Source organism: Mus caroli, unplaced genomic scaffold, assembly GCF_978045245.1.
Source record: "Mus caroli unplaced genomic scaffold, Mus_caroli_1 scaffold_2, whole genome shotgun sequence".
Lineage (NCBI taxonomy): Eukaryota > Metazoa > Chordata > Mammalia > Rodentia > Muridae > Mus > Mus caroli.
In genome coordinates, this window is record NW_028227257.1 from 60,318,027 (window position 1) to 60,335,103 (window position 17,077).

Consider the following 17,077-nt stretch of genomic DNA (forward strand, 5'->3'; position numbering starts at 1 on the left):
CCCCGTGTGCCTGGCGGCCTCCCATGGGCCCCGTGTGCCTGGCGGCCTCCCATGGGCCCCGTGTGCCTGGCGGCCTCGTGCTCTTACTGCCATGCTTTGAGAAAGAAGGGGGGGGGTGTGTTTTTGGCTCATAGCTCGAGGGCACCCTTAAGCCGTTTGTCACAGCAAGGAGACAGTAACTAATACAGGAAACTTCAAATAAGACAGGTGAGGGGTGGGCTTCCTGTGGGACAACAATAGCTCAGGAAAAGCTCTGGAGAAGAGAAACAAGATCCACTGAAACTGATGGGTCATGAAACTGAGGCCATGTTCACTCAGACCCCACCCACCGCTGCCTGACTGACACATGTGCTTCCCCCCCCCCGCGCCCCTCCCCCCTTCACTGTGCTGTTTCATTTCCTCTCAGAAAATTTCCTTTTGGTTTGATAGCTGCTACTAGGCCTCTGGGAGGATTCGGAGTTTTGTTTCTCTTCTTGTTTCTAGGATACCTGAGCAGGCTCAGACAGCAGAGAGCAGCAGGAACAAGGGTGGGGGCTGAGGGTGGTGCTAAGCAAAGGAGGGGAAGGAAAGCTTGCTTGGTCTCACACAGATGGTAGTGGACCCCATGAACCCTAGGAGTGCAACAGAGAGCAGCCATTTGCAAAGGGAGAAACCAACATCCTAAGAAAGCCATAGCTCAGTGAACAGCTTGGGAGCATTGCCCAGGGCTGACCAAAGCAAAGAGCACTAAGGATATTTCCTAGGAGACCCTAGACCAGAAGGAGGAGTCACAGGCGGCACACTGGGCTGCAAATGCCTGTAAAGATAAGCACACACTCAAAGGCTCTAGGCCTGGCACAGAAGTATGTGGAAGGAGAGTGGGTCAGAGTTTCACACCTCCCAAGGCTCAACATACCAGAAGCAAGCTTTTCTGCACAGCCTATATCTAGCCCCAGCCCTACTTCCATGGAGAAGGGACCTGGCTTTCTCAGGCATGGGCAGGCACAGAATAAGTGGACTTCCCTTGAGGCAGGTAGCACTGGGTTATTTAGTAGGGCAGGCCTTTTATCAGGTTGCTTCTGGAGGTGAAAAGGAGGCCTGTCCAGTCTTTGCCAGGCTAAGTCACAGAAGCAACCACAGGGCCCTGACTATGGTCACTAAATACCATTAGACCCCAGAACACCAGAGACACCCTCCTCAGAACCCAGGGCAGAAGTCTCCTGGCATAGACTAAGCTGTTCTTAAACTATCCTCAAGTGTCAGATAGACAGTTTAGAGAAAGAGCAGAAAATCTGCTTTTCCCCTTTTTGCCATGTAAGAGTCAGAGCTCTGGCTGGGCATAGTGGTGCACACCTTTAAATCCCAGCATTTTGGAGGCAGAGGCAGCTGGATCTCTGTGAGTTCAAGGCCAGCATGATTTATAGAGCAAGTTCCAGGACAGCCAGGGCCATTAGTAGAGACAGAGATACCCTGTCTCAGAAAGCCAACAAAACAAAACAAAACAAACAACCCCCCCCAAAACAAAAAAACAAAAAGAGAAAAGAAGAAAAGCCAGAGCGCTATTGTCAGGCTACTGGGACCTGAACTCCAATAGAGACAATGGCAATGTGATTTTAAACAAACTGCTTCACCTTGCATCTCAGTTTGCTTCCCTAAACTATGGAGTCGATAACAGTACCAGCCTCAAGCTCCTTATGCTCAAGTGCTGTCCTGCTACGCTTCTCAAGTACTAAGTACTACAGAGCACCTCTCAAGTACTAAGTACTACAGAGCACTGCACCTGACTGACTGTATGGAGCTTCTGAAGTTGACTGTGGTGATGGCTGCAGACTCTAGAAAATTACTGAAGTTCATGAGTTGGATATTTATTTTGCTAGGAATCAAAACTAAGGCCTTGAGAATAGGTAAGCACTCTGCCAGTGGGCATTACCGCATCCCTGTTAGGAATTTTAAACATTTGGTGTCATATCACAATAAAGCCATTAAAAATTACTAGAAGGTAGTTATTAAAGATGGAGCTGGGGGTGGGCCAGTGGTGCAGTGGGGAAGGGATCTGTCTATGGATCGGAAGATGGTGCTGGGGCTGGAGAGATGGCTCAGCGGTTAGGTGCACTGGCTGCTCTTCCAGGACTAGGGTGGATTCCTAACGCCTGTCTGGCAGCTCACAACCACCTGCAACTCCAGCCCGGGGGATCTGACACTTTCTCCTGGCCTCCATGAGGCTCACACATGGTCTACAGAGTGTAGGCAGAACACTAATACACATAAAATTTTAAAAAATAGTTTTAAAAAAGATGGTATTGGGAATCCTGTACAAAAAAAATACAAATATGTATGTGTGAATGGGTAGGTGTGACCAAAAATCAATACAGGATACAGCAAGAATACTACCCAATAAGGAATTTTTACTTAGACCGCAGAAATGGCATCAAAACACTGACCTAGATGTCTCTCTTAGGAGATTTTGGAACCCTCCTGTCCGCCTCAAGTGGATCACTGACCATCGATCATACACTGATCACAAGTCACACTCTTCGCCCCAAGGCTCAGGGATCTTCTCAGAAGAGGGTGGGAAAATTGTAAGAGCCAGAGGCCATAACTTTCTTCAAGGAAACTTTCTGGATACGGCATGACAATTGCACCTAAGAACTCATTGCAGTTGTGACTGCATTCATAGGATCTCAGTGAGCTCAAGCCAGTCAAAATCCTAACATGGGTGCACTGGGGAGTGGGTAGAAGTGGTGAGTGGGTGAAAGTCCCACATCTAACTCAGGAGCTGTTGGCACCTGGCAACTGCTGGAAGAGGGAAAGCCGGCTTTCTTTAATGGTGTGACCCCCTGGGAGGGTGACCACATCCAAGGATAAGCCCCACACCTGAGAGTAGTTGGGCAACACAAATATGACTTGATGGGTCTTTAAAAAGGGGGTAGGGAAGAGAGAAGAGGGAGAGAGCACCAAGTTAAATGGGTAGGAAGTGGGAGTGGATGTGGGAATAGCCTTAGGGGAAGGGAGTAAATAGGACCAAAGTATATTGTATGAAATTCTCGATGAATAACAAGTTAGTAAAAAATAAAGCCGGGCGTGGTGGCGCACGCCTTTAATCCCAGCACTCGGGAGGCAGAGGCAGGCGGATTTCTGAGTTCGAGGCCAGCCTGGTCTACAAAGTGAGTTCCAGGACAGCCAGGGCTACACAGAGAAACCCTGTCTCGAAAAACCAAAAAAAAAAAATAAATAAATAAATAAAAATAAAAAATACATTTTCATGTAGCAAGATGCCCTGAAAGGCACTTACCCTGCTGGGTAGGCAACTAAGCCAGATCGGGGGTCACAAGCAAGTCCTCTTCCTCCAGATACTGTTACTCCCAGGACCTTCTCCAAGGTCACCTGTTAGACCAAGACAGAGAAGTGACTCCTTACAGAACGTAGGGTGACAGTTACAGTAGGGTTCGAGGCGGGTGCTAAAGGCTCCTACAACCCAGCCTCTGCAGCACTATTTCCCTACAACCTTATTCAGTCTGGGTCTTCTTCAGGCTTTGTTCTGATCAAAATCCTCTTGGCCATATGAGAAAATGCCAGTAATGAGTGTCACCTGCATTAATCACACTCCACCTGCTGTTACCATGGGAAAGAAAACATGGGTTAAAGTACAGGTTTATGACCAAAGAGGAACAAGAATCCTTCCGATGTGAGAAGGCACTAACTGTAGGCTAGGACCTGGGGTCTATGAGATTGACAAGAGGTCACTGGCCTTCAAGCCTTCAAAGGCCACTGTGATCTCTCTACTGAGAGCCAGAAGAACGTTAGGTATCAATTAGGTAACTCGGACATCCTTGATCTTTGCATCCCATCAAAGGACTCCACCTCCCATGTCTGCCAGTTAAAAGTCTAGGAGCCTAGGAGGCCTAAGAAGGGCTTACTGCTGTGTTTTGCGAATCACAGATGCTCACAGTACTCTGATTATTGTTATTAAGCCAAAACTCCCACAGAGATGAAAGGGAAGCGTGTGTAAATGCCAGGATAGTCTGAGAAGACATGACACATGAGACATCCCCCACCTTCATCAACAGTGTTGCTGTCCTGCATTGTCTGCAGGCCACACAACCCCTTCTAGGACTAACCTCAAATTAATTGACTAGTCTTTCTGTGGATGAGGTCATGTGAGACCCACAGTGCCCTATAACTTCATAATTGTCCCTCCATGGCACTCCTTGCCACACAGTTTTTCTGGTCACTCCAGCTCTAGTTCCCTCCAGGGCTGTCTGCACTTCCTGCATGAGCCTTCCCTTGGGGATGTCCTTGTTCTTCCTTGATTTAGGGCGAGGAGCCCATGTAAACAGAGCGTCCTCTCCTATGAAGCCTCTGACCTGGATAGTCCTGGAGGGCCCAGGAGTGGGTAAACCATATACAGCGCCAGGAGGAGTCTACTGTGACAGGCCAGCGTCTAGAGTGGGGAGCCCACAATCAACGGGGATAGTTCTGGATGTGTCTTCTCTTACTGCCCTCAAATAGGGAAGAGTTGAAAGTGTCCCAGAGGTCCTGTTTAGCTCCTCTGACCACACACATATGTACACATGCACACAACTAAATATAACAGTAACAACAGCAAAAACCCGAAACCTCAAAGGCCATTGAATTAGGTGGGAGTGCTTCTTTGTGCTATGCAACATGTGCTTACGCACCAGTGGTTTAGTTACAGTGCATCAGGCCAAGCTCCATGCTGCTCACTTACCCACCACCCAGCTGCACCATCAGACCTAATGTTAGCCTGCCTGTGTTAGACATTCTGGACAGCAAGTCCGAATTTCTGCCTCGTTCCATTCACTTTCTCAGTCTAAAGCCTTCCTGGCTCCAGTCAATTGGTACTGACTACAGAGTGCAAGCTTTCCCTCTGGAGTCTACTGCCTTCAGTTATCCCAGATCAGGGTCTTGACACTGAGCCTTTAACTGGACCAGAGGAAGGGGTGTAGGGGTGTTCAGGAGCATAGCTATTGTCCTTACTGCCTAAGACAGAGATGAGACAGACAGACAGACAGAGAGAAGGGGAGAGGAGTCTGAAGCCACTATGTTTGATGAATACAGAGGTCATCAAATCAAGTACAATGAACTACAAACCTCCAGTTCTCATCACACCAATATAATTCGAAGCAAATCCTTTAGATTCAAATGTGTACAATCCCTTACCTCCCTATCGTTCAGTGTTAGTCCCAAAGACCAAGTCTGCTGGTTCTTGGCTGCCCTTCCCTCTCATAGGAATGTGAGTAGGTGTTCTGTGGGTAGAGAATCCAGTTCTATAGAGAATATTGAAAGTAGTTTGCAATTTTCAACAAGACAAAGCAGAAAGATTCGGTTTGATTTAAGCACACCCTGAAGACCAGTTTTCACAGTAAATAAAACCATTTTTACCATGATCTCGTCATAGTAAGGAACATGCTTTATATTGTGACCTGGTGCGTACATACATGTACGTGAACATACATGTACGTGTACAGGCAAACAAAGCTGAAGTACAATTTTCATAAACAATCCGTGATTGCAGCACATGCTGTGACACACTCTGTATGTCCCTTTTACTTCTAGCCACATCCACTCTGTCCACCGCATGACCTCCACATGTGCCGGGAGATTAAGCATGGGAAACCGCCACACACTTCTTCCCGCCAGGCTGAGGCCCAGGCCCAACTACGGCAATCTTTGGGTTTTGTCACTTTCCTCTCAGGGCTTTGCACAGAGGAACATACTTCCCGGCTAGGAAAATCCCACAAGCAGAAGTTTGCATGGGCTGAAATCTTGGCTTATTTTCAAAGGATTTATGGGTTTGGTTTTTTTTTCTTTCTTCTGGCTTTCTAAAGTAGACATCCAAAGGAGTGGGAGCAGCTTCCTTTGGCTCTGAAGAGGAGGAGCAGAGGAAAACATTCAGGGGCATCAGCTGGTTTTTATTTTATGTTCTTAACTCAAACCAGCTTCCTGTTTGCTGGAAGGGAGGTTTGGGCTGCGCTCCACTCTCACAGGCTCTACCTAAGCCTGCAGCAGGGAGGCTCGTTCTGCAACACTCACTCCAACACAAAGGGCTTGGCAAGATGACTCTCCCCCTCTCCCCCACTGATAACATTTTCCCTGTCCTCTCTTTAAAAGGTAGTAGAGGTTCCCTCTGCTCTACAGTGTGGAAAAAAGCCTGGCCACGAATGCTAAACACACCAAGTGCCATCAGCTATGTGCAGGACTGAACTTGCCCCAGCTTATCAACATTGATATATGCACAGCTTTTCCCACAGCTGGTAGGGCACTGGGAGCCCCATCTCAGCAGTGGGAGAACTTTAACGTGGCAATCAGTCCAGGACTCTCCCTATTCTCAGGGGTCCTGCATTATTTAGTAGTGCACCAATAAGTTCTAGTGCCTACCACCTCTCATTTGGAATATGACTGTAACTCCTAAATGTTCTCCCAGCTTTAGGCCTGCCTGCTACAGTCTTCTCAACACAGCAGGCCACAGTGACTCTTGTAAACACAAATCCTCCCATCGGCTCCCACCTCCCTTTAAGTTCAAATGCAAACATTTGACTTAAACTTGGAAAGGCCTAAAAATCACCCAGCCTCTGGCCATTTCTCTGAGATCATTTCCTATACTCTCTTTGCTGCCTCTACTGAGCCACCTCCACTTCTACCTCAGCCTCCACAGGCTCCTTGAGCAGACTCTAGTGCCCTCCTTTGCATCTGCTATTCTGTGGATTCAACGTCCTTCCTTTAGCTATGCACACAGTGACTTTATTCAGGCCTTTGCTCAGAGGCTGTCTGCCCAGAAAAGCCATTCAGGCTTCTCTGGGTCACTCCGGCCTTTACTCGGCTAGACTATCTTCACAGCATGCACAGCAGATAAGATGTTATCCCTTCCCGAATGCTTCCCTATCACACAGGAGCCCTCAAGGACGGATGCAGAGTTCCATCACTTATTTATGTATCCTTTTTTCTTTTTTAAAAAGACTAATGTAACTTTATGTATATAAGTGCTTGCATGCATGGATGTATGTGTACAAGTATGCCTGAGGAGAGAAGACAGCATCAGATCCCTGGAACTGGAGTTACAGACAATTGTGAGTCTCCATGTGGGTACTGGGAACTGAACCTAGGTCCTCTACAAGATCAGCATGTGTTCTTAACTACCGAGTCATCTCTCCATCCCCATCTGCAGCACTAGACCACATCACCCACATAACATGATGATGAACCAACTACTACTATACTGTCAGATAAACAGAGTACTGAAGGGCCCTTCTAAAATCCTATGTCCCTACCCATAGATTAGAGTAGCCCTTAGACCTCTTAAGGCACATTTCTTTGTACAGTGGATGGTTGATTAACTCAAAACTATCCAGGCATTGTTGTGCATGAATTTGATCCCAGCACTTAGGAGGCAGGAGCAGGTGAATCTCTGGGAGTTTGAGGACAACCTGTTCTACATAGAGATTTCTAGGACAGCCAGTGCTACACAGAAAGACTCTGCCTCAAAAGTAAATAAAAGACAAGAAAAAGAAGGAGAGAAAAGGAGAACCACAACCAATCAGAGTACAGCTAAGCATCCGTGGGACTCTCAGCTACAATGGGACCTTTAACATCACACACACCTGCCAAGGCCCAGGGGCCATCAAGCAGAGGGGGTGCAAAGATTTTAAGAGCCAAAAACTTGGGAGGACCAGAGCAAAACGATGTCTTCTGGACATGCCAGGCCCACGGAGCTCATGGACTCAAAGCAGCTGTGGGGGCCTGTGTAAGACCTGTGAAGATCAAGATTTTGTTTTGTTTTATTTTGTTGAGATAGGGTGTCCTGGAATTCACAATGTAGACCAGGCTGACTGCAAACTCGAGGATGCCTGCCTTCCTCTGCCTCCTGGAGTGAGTTTTCTTTAAGGAAGGTTCATGACATTCCAGTAGATGGCCCCACACCCAACAAATATGTGGGTACCACAAAAATAACTCTATGGGTTATAAAACAATGGAGGGATGGAGAAATGGAGGATGCCTATGGGAGGAGTTAGGGAGAGGAGCAGGATGGGAGTGTATAAGAGAAAACAAAAGAGGCACTGACAGATTTGATGAGTCACGGGAAAGCAGAAAAAAAAAGCCAAAAAACCCCCAAAACCCCCCAAACTGGGGTATTTCAGTTAATAGAGTTGTTCTACTCTACTAGTTATGTAGGCTGGCTAGTTTTCTGTTTTGTTTTGTTTTATGTCAACGAGGAAAAGCCTCTGTCATATTGTCCCTAGGCAAGTGTGTTAGGCATTTTCTTGGTGACTGATGTCAAAGGGCCTAGCCCACTGTGGGTGGTACCACTCCCAGCCAGGTGGTCCTGCATTGTATAGAAAGCAAACTGAGCAGACCATGGGGAAGAAGCCAGTAAGCAGAGTTCCTCCATGGCCTCTGATTCTATTCCTGCCTCTGGGTTCTTGCCCTGACTTCCCACTGTGATAGACTATAACTGAAAGAGAACCAATGGAGAAGCTAGAGAAAGTACCCAAGGAGCTAAAGGGATCTGCAACCCTATTGTTGGAACAACATGATGTACTAACCAGAACCCCAGAGCTCTTGTCTCTAGCTGCATATGTATCGAAAGATGGCCTAGTCGGCCATCAATGGAAAGAGAGGCCCATTGGACTTGCAAACTTTATATGCCCCAATATAGGGGAATGCCAGGGCCAAAAGAATGGGAATGGGTGGGTAGGGAAGTGGGGGGCGCTATGGGGGACTTTTGGGATAGCATTGGAAATGTAATTGAGGAAAATATGTAATAAAAATATTAAAAATCAAAAAAAAAAAAGAAAGAGAAATAAAACCCAACCCAGGCTGTCGAGGAGACTTAGTAGGTAAAAGAATGAGATGCTAACCCTAATGATTTGACTTTAATCCCTGGGACCCATGTAGTTGAAGGTGAGACCAGCAAGTTGTACTGTGTTGCCAAGTATATGTGATCTTTATGTGATCTTCTCTTTTTTTTTTTTTTTTTTGGTTTTTCGAGGCAGGGTTTCTCTGTGTATCCCTGGCTGTCCTGGAACTCACTCTGTAGACCAGGCTGGCCTCGAACTCAGAAATCTGCCTGCCTATGCCTCCCAAGTGCTGGGATTAAAGGTGTGCACCACCAAGCCCAGCATATGTGACCTACATACATGAAAAATATTCATATAGACAAAATTTTTTATATAATATATAATATATATTTAAATATATATATTTTAAAATATATTTGAATATATTTAAGTATATGTATATACACACACATACATATATATATATACACATACACACTTAAATATTACACTCACATACACAATTATTTCCTACAGAAGCCAGGACTCAAGAACAGGGCACCCCCTTTATCTACACATAGGCACTGCCATGATCTACACATCCACAGTGCAGTGTAACGCTGGAAGGGCAGCCATGTTACGAGGCTGAGCCAGCTCTTGCTTTGGCAGGTGCAGAGTGTTGAAACGGAGGAGAGCCTTTCCCAGCCTGACACTGGTGTCATCTTTCCACTGAAGCAACGCTCCTGGAGGGCAGAGTTCTATAGTAGCCTATGAGAGAGAGCTGACACACCCACCACTCCCAGTGTGCAATAGACAGGGAAATATCATATCCTCCAGAGGGAAAGGAGGCAGGCAATATTTCCCTCACTCTAATGAGATAAAAGGGTAAAGTAACTTTGTAACAGTTTATCTCCGAAAGAGAAATAGTCTGTGTAAAGTGCCCTTCTGGCTCTTGTTAGGGTTGTGCAGGGAAAACAGGTGGTTCAGAGGTGGAAGACCACTCAGTCATCCTAGACAAAACAGTACTGCCAACTGGAGTCTGCAACTTAGAATAGGACTTAAAACTAATTTAGTTAGTAATGAATAAACAGAATAAAAATGGATCATGCAGAATCAAGTCAGCCAATGAAACTTGTTTCGGGCTATGTGGATAGTCAGAATCAATGTAAAGTATATTAATGGGTGTCTTCAAAAGTCTGGAAGCTGGTATTGCAGAGATGGCTCAGCAGTTAAGAGCACAGGATGCTCTTCCAGAGGACTCAGGTTCAACTTCTAGAATCCACATGGAGGCTCACAACTGTCTTTAAGTCCAGTTCCAGGGGATCTGATGCCCTGTTCTGACCTCCAAGGGTAGGTCACACAAATTGTACTACAGAGACATACATGTAGGCCAAAATACATATGAAATAAAAATAAATTGCTTTTTAATTCTAATTTAAAAAAAAATCCATGTGCAGGTGTGTTCCATGAGCGCAGGGATGTCCCGGCGCATGTGCAGAGTGCAGATGTGCAGGTGTGTGTGCATGAGTGACGGCACCTGCAGAAGTCAGAGACGTCAGATGCCCCTAGAGCTGGAGTTACAGGTGTTTGTGAGTCTCCTGACACGGATGCTGGAAACAAAGTTGGTTTCTCTGGAAGAGATCAGTATGTGCTCTTAACTGCTGAGTCATCTGCTCCAGCCACAAATTATTTATTTATTTGGATATTGTCTTAATTTACATTTCAAGTGTTATCCCCTTTCCCTGTTCCCCCTCCAAACCCAGTATCCCACCACCCTCCCCTGCTTCTATGAGGGTGTTCCTCCACCCACCCTTCCAGTCCCGCCTCCCTGCCCTCACATTGCACTACACTGGGGCATCTATCGAGCCTTCACAGGACCAAGGGCCTCTTCTCCCATTGGTGGCCTACAAGTTCATCCTGTGCCACATATGTGGCTGGAGCCATGGGTCCCTCCATGTGTACTCCTTGGTTGGTGGTTTAGTCTCTGGGAGCTCTGGGGGGTCTGGTTGTTTGATATTATTGTTCTTCCTATGGGGTGGCAAACCCCTTCAGCTCCTTCAGTCCTTTCTCTAGCTCCTCCGTTCATTTTATCTTTAAGTCTGAGTCACTAGGATGCTATACGAGTCCCACCCACACTCCTTAAAACCGTGGGGAATGATCTACTAGAGAGTAATCCAGTGTGAGACAAAGGTCACAAAAAGAACAAAGTCCCCAACAAGAAGACAGTGACATCTGGAAAGGTTCAAGGAAGGGAAACAAGGAAGCCTTCGTGGAAGGTGACCCAGCCTAATGGTGCAGAGTGGGGATTCGGTGTTTCCTGGCTGTCTTCTTGGCATTTAGAGATTAAGTTTCTTTCAAAACCTTGAGAGTACGCATTGTGGCACAGACAGGACTTATTTGATTACATTTATTTATTTTGTGTGCATCTATGTACCATGGTGCACATACATCATTCAGAGAACTTGGGGGAGTCTGTACTCTCCTTCCCCATGTGGGTCCCAAGGTCAATCCTGGGTTATCAGCTTAGCAGCAAGTGTCTTTACCTGCTGAGCCATTTTGCTAGCCTCCTTACAGGATCTTGACAAGTGGAAACACCGAAGATAACAGAGCAGGTAAAATTGGGTTCCAGAAAACTCTAAGTCCAGAGAGGTAGAACACAAGGAGATGAGGAAGAACTGCTTGTTTGAGGTAGGTTCTGGTTGGCCTGATACTTGATACAGCACAGGCTGGCCTCAAACTCAAGGTAATCCTCCTGCCTCAGCCTATTGAGTTTTAAGATTATAGACATGTGCCACTATACCTAGCTCAAGAAAGACGTTGAGTAGCCAGGCAGTGGTGTCACATACTTTAATCCCAGCACTTGGGAGGCAGAGGCAGGCCAGTTTCTGAGTTCAAGGCCAGCCTGGTCTACAGAGTGAGTTCCAGGACAGTCAGGACTACACGGAGAAACCCTGTCTTGAAAACAACCAAACCAAACCAAAACAACAAAAAAAATTTAAGACCTTGAGTGTCAAATTATAATCTTTAGGTTCTGGAGGCTTTGGGGGGAACCCAAGCAAAGCTATATTTGGTGAGATGACTGGAACGCCGAAGAAGTTATGAGGCTAACAGAGCAGCTCAGGTGAGAGGTAATAAGACTGGGCTGATAGCTGCAACAGAACAGAAACAATACAGACCAAGGCACAGAGCTCGGAGAGAGGTTAGGGCAGAAACAGGTACTGAGAAGTGTTCCCACAGGACAGCAGGGGACAGAGGCAGGAGGGGAGACTAAGCACGGCTCGGAGAAAACGCATCTTTATACTACGGAAGGACAAGTACCCAGCAAGAGAGAGGGAGGAACACCAGTCAGCATGGGCGCTAAAAGGAGACAGGGACAGGACTCCTCAGACCTTAGAGCCGCCCACAGCAGTTCCAAGAAGGCCGGGACTGTTCAACTACACCACACCCTGGGAACTGTAGGCCTCAGCTCTTCCTAGTCAGCCTCCTGCATCCCCAGCTTGCTCACTTGCTCTACAAGGAGGTTTCCTTGCCTGGATCAGACATAAACTGTGAAGGTTTTGTCTTTCTTACTGTGAAGGACCTGGAGTCTGCCCATGCTATGAAGGGACTGCCCCCTCGAGATGGGGCACTAGGAGCCAGAGTCACTTTGAAAAAGCCAGAGTCAGGGCTGGCGAGATGGCTCAGTGGGTAAAAGCACTGACTGCTTTTTCTGAAGATCTTGAGTTCAAATCCCAGCAACCACATGGTGGCTCACAACCACCCATAATGAGATCTGATATCCTCTTCTATACAGGGTACTTATGTATAATAATAAATCTTTGGGCTGGAACAAGCAAGGACTGAGTGAGCGGGGGCCGACCAGAGCAAGCAGGCTTGACCAAAAAGAGCAGGGGTCCTAAATTCAATTCCCAACAACCACATGAAGGCTCACAACCATCTGTAGAGCTACGGTGTACTAATATACATAAAATAAATAAATAAATCTTTAAAAAAAAAAAGAAAGAAAGAAGCCAGGGTCATCTAGATTTGGCTGACCTCAAATGCAATCTGCCTCTGTTGCCATCTTGCTGCCCCCAGCTTCCTCTTCCCTACTCTCATCTGTTTCTCAGTCCCACTCAATGCAAGAGACGAACCCCAGGGGCAGAAGTCACTCTGGGCAAACGTGGCCTGTTAGACCCTGGCATGCTTCCTCCCTTCCTACAGGTTAAGAAAAACTGTTTACAGTCTCCTGTCTGTTCTCTACACTCTAATCTCACAAAGCACATTTTCCACCCAGTTCTAAAAACTGCCACTTATGCAAAAGCCACAGAGGAGCCCTTAGCCAGCAGGCTTTCCACAGAAACCTAGGCAGATGTGCCGAGACCCAGTGACTGGACGGACCCAGGAGACAGAAGGACTCTGGTGATTCAGAGTCCAAAGTGTCATCTGGTTAGAGGTAAGTAGAGCAAAAAGGATCCTCTCAACTCTGCCTGGTTTTTAACCTGCTATGGCTAAGTCAGAGCTGTACTATCTTCCACAAAGACTACAAGAAACCAATGTCCCAAGAGGACAACAATCCAAGCTTTTCTGCTCAACAATTCAGAATTAATGGGAGCTGAGTGGAGTCTCCTGTGCTGGGATTAAAATAGCCTCAGCTTCTAAGGATGGTCAATCTGCTACTGCTTGGAAGAAATAATCTTAGAGATCCTCTAGCCACAAGTCGCTGGAGACCAGCAAACTAGAATAAAGGTTGCCCAATTTTGGCTTAGCAATAGAATTACTTCAAGACACCCTACAACCCCCAGATAGCAGTTCTACCCATTGTCTATACCCCTTTCCCCTTTATCCTGCAAAACACACACACACACACACATACACACACTCATGTATGTGGCATCTTCTATAAGCTGGAACTTGCTAATTCAACTGATCTGGCTGGCCACCAAGCCTCAGGGAGCCAGCGCTGGGATTACAGGTGTGTGCCAATGTCTACTTTCTCAAGCAGATGCTGGGACCAAACTCAGGTCCTCATGCTTGTGTGGCAAGCATTTTACCAACTGGCACATCTCCCAGCCCCCACCACTTTTTTTGAGACAGTTCTCCCTAAGTGTCTATGATGGCCTCAAATTCTTGGGCTCAAACACCCTTCCTACCTCAGCCTCCAAGTAGGCTGGGATTACAGGCAGACAAAACCATGGCTGGCTTTGCACAGTTCTGAATAAAAACACAAGAAATGGGCCGGGCAGTGGTGGTGTAGTCCTTTAATCCCAGCACTTGGGAGGCAGAGGCAGGTGGATTTCTGAGTTCCAGCCTGGTCTACAGACTGAGTTCCAGGACAGCCAGGGCTACACAAAGAAACCCTGTCTCAAAAAACCAAAACCAACCAACCAAACAACAACAAAACACAAGAAAGGGTTGTTAATCTGTATGCTAAAAGCCCTCCAGCTTCACATCTAAAGTTCCTGCTACTTCTGGGCTGACAGAAATCTTGAGGCCAGTTGTTGTAGGTCAGCCTGGACAACACAGATGTCCTGTGTCAAAAAAGGAAAAAGAAAAAAGAACAAAGAAAAAGAAAAGCTTTCCACGTGATCCTAAGAATCAGATTTTGACAAGCTCTCTCTTTGTAGCCTTGGCTATCCTGGAACTCTCTATGTAGATCAGGCTGGCCTCAAATTCACAGAAATCCACCTGCCTCTCCCTGCCAAGTGCTAGGATTAAAAGTGTGCACCTCTATACCTGGCTTGAACTATATTTAAAGCATTTTGCCATTTCCCCCAAATCTTAGCCCTTGCTGGAACCAAAAAGGAGAAACTAGCACTTCAAGTCTTGTGGTAATACTTGAGGGGACAGACGGGTCTGTGTAGACTGGCTCTCCTGCAGCCAGAGCTACCACTCACTCAACACAGCCTGGCCAGAGCTGCTCTAAGCACTTCACACTGAGTGTCTCATGCAATATTCTTGACAACTTTATGAAGAACTAGCATTTTGCAGATAAAGAATCAGTCAGGCAGCCGGGCGTGGTGGCGCACGCCTTTAATCCCAGCACTCGGGAGGCAGAGGCAGGCGGATTTCTGAGTTCGAGGCCTGCCTGGTCTACAGAGTGAGTTCCAGGACAGCCAGGGCTACACAGAGAAACCCTGTCTTGAAAAACAAAACAAAACAACAACAAAGATTTATTGTGTGTGGGGGGGGGGGGTCAGCGAGTCTGTCTGCAGAGTCCTCTGGTTATGAGCTGTTGGACACGGGTGCTGGGAGCAGAATCAGATCTTCTGTAAGAACAGTGTGCCCCTTAAACACTCAGCCATCTCTCCAGCCCTGACTTCAATGGTTTTTTTTTTTTTTTTTTTAAATGTCACAACTTGGACAAAGTATAGTGGTGCAAGCCTTTAACCCAAGCACTTGGGAAGCAGAGGCAGGTGGATCTCTGTGAGTTTGAGACCAGCCTGGTCTGCATAGTGAGTTCCAGAACAGCCAGGACAATGTAGAGAGACCTTGTCTCAGAACAAAACAAAACAAAACAAAACACACAAAAAAGTTACAACTTAGCATTAGTTGAAACAAGTCTATAAAACTGGGTTCTTGCCTCTCCTCACTAGATGGCTACAAAAAAAAAAAAAAAAAAGAGGGACGGAGCTTTTCCTTATGCTGGATCACCGTGTGGTCAGAACCCAGCCATCTCTGAGCCATGCTGTGCGCAGCCTATGGACAATATGGAGAGCTAGCACGTGTTTCCAAGAGAGCTGGAAGTGCAGTGCTAGAAGACAGTCTAGTTTTCTGTGCAAATGAAGGAACAAGCAAGAAAACATCAGACCAAAGAGAGGGAATGAAGGGACTCTGCTAAAGAGCCAGTTACAGCCCAGTCACCAGCACGTGCCCACGCCTAGTCAGCATAGAAAGCAGCCTTAGTAGCCCAGTTTCTCAGCAGAGGAAGCCTTCTGACCCTCCCTTACTTTTCCATGGTTACCAGAAAAGCAAAGATATCAGACAGTTCAATTCAGACCTGATGGGGGAGGGGATTTTCCCTCTAATGTCTGACTTCTCTATACTAAGAGCAGAATCTCAAAGCATTATGAACTGAAGGAAGTCTGGTCCCCAAAAGAGCCTAATTAAAGCTGAAGTGGCAGCATACACCTGTAATTCCAGGGAGTCAGAGGCAAGAGGATTAGGAAAGTCAGCTACATAGTAAGTTTGAGGTCTCATATAGTCTCAAACTATATGGGACTCTGTCCCAAAACAGCAACAGAAACGGGACATTTACCAATCTACACAGCTGAGTGTTTCCCTTGATCTCCTGGTTTCCAACTGGGTCAGCGGCAAGAATGCTCACCGTTTCCTTGTCTAGCCAACCTGGGTGAAGTGAATGTGTGGCTGACAGAGGGGGGTGGGGAGACTCTAGTGCTCCAGCTGCCTACAGACTCATGTCACAGGACTCCTTCCGTGTCCCAAGGCCTTCACTACTTTCCTAATGGAAAATCACATCAATCCCTCTTGTAGACTTTACCCTTTCTTCTTGCTCAAAAACTCTCAAGGGGTCCTTGTTACCAACTAAGTAAATGTTTGCGCTTTGCATCATCAGCCCAATTCAAATTTGATTTCCTACTACTCCCCTAAAAGAAACTTGCACATTTGTCAATCTGGATTATTCTTTTTTTTTTTTTCTTTTTTTTTGGGGGGTGGGGGGTGGGTTTGAGACAGGGTTTCTCTGTGTAGCCCTGGCTGTCCTGGAACTCACTTTGTAGACCATGCTGGCTTCGAACTCAGAAATCCGCCTGCCTCTGTCTCCCAAGTCCTGGGATTAAAGGCGTGCGCCCAGCAGTGGATTATTCTTTATTCCCAAAAATTGCCTCGGGCTTTAGCTTGATTTCTTCCATCATCACACACTGAAATCCTAGCTTTCCTGTGGATCGGTTCAAATGGCATATCCTGAGTCTGACTTTTCAGTGGTCTCTCAGAGTGTTGAAATTATGGGATATTTTCCTCATTATTCCCTTCTCTACATTACCTTGAGTAAACTCTTTTCATAAAGTATGTATTGCTTTAAAAGCATCAAAACATTTTATTGACTAAACATCAATGAGGAAATATTTTTATTTAAAGATCTCAGATTTACATGGTTATCAGGGATTCTCAAGAGAAAATTTGAAGATTCTATTTTTGTTCCCCCATCTCTCTCTCTCTCTCTCTCTCTCTCTCTGTGTGTGTGTGTGTGTGTGTGTGTGTATGTGTGTGTGCATGTCGGGTATGTGCACCTGAGTGCAGGAGCACAGGGCCTGAGGTGTCAGATTCCCTGGAGCTGGAGTTACAGGCAGTTGGGAACTGTCTTA

At 46.5% G+C, this 17,077-nt stretch overlaps 1 protein-coding gene across 6 annotated transcripts in view; it reads right to left on the minus strand.

The window, feature by feature from the left end:
• Mapkbp1 (mitogen-activated protein kinase binding protein 1) overlaps window positions 1–17,077 on the minus strand; it is a 55,813-nt gene that overhangs the window by 25,856 nt on the left and 12,880 nt on the right. For all 6 annotated transcript variants that reach the window (XM_085834547.1, XM_029474035.2, XM_029474037.2 and 3 more), the window contains one exon: window positions 3,272–3,363. In XM_085834547.1, the coding sequence (XP_085690673.1) occupies window positions 3,272–3,363 (92 nt within the window). The remainder of the gene's footprint in view (window positions 1–3,271; window positions 3,364–17,077) is intronic.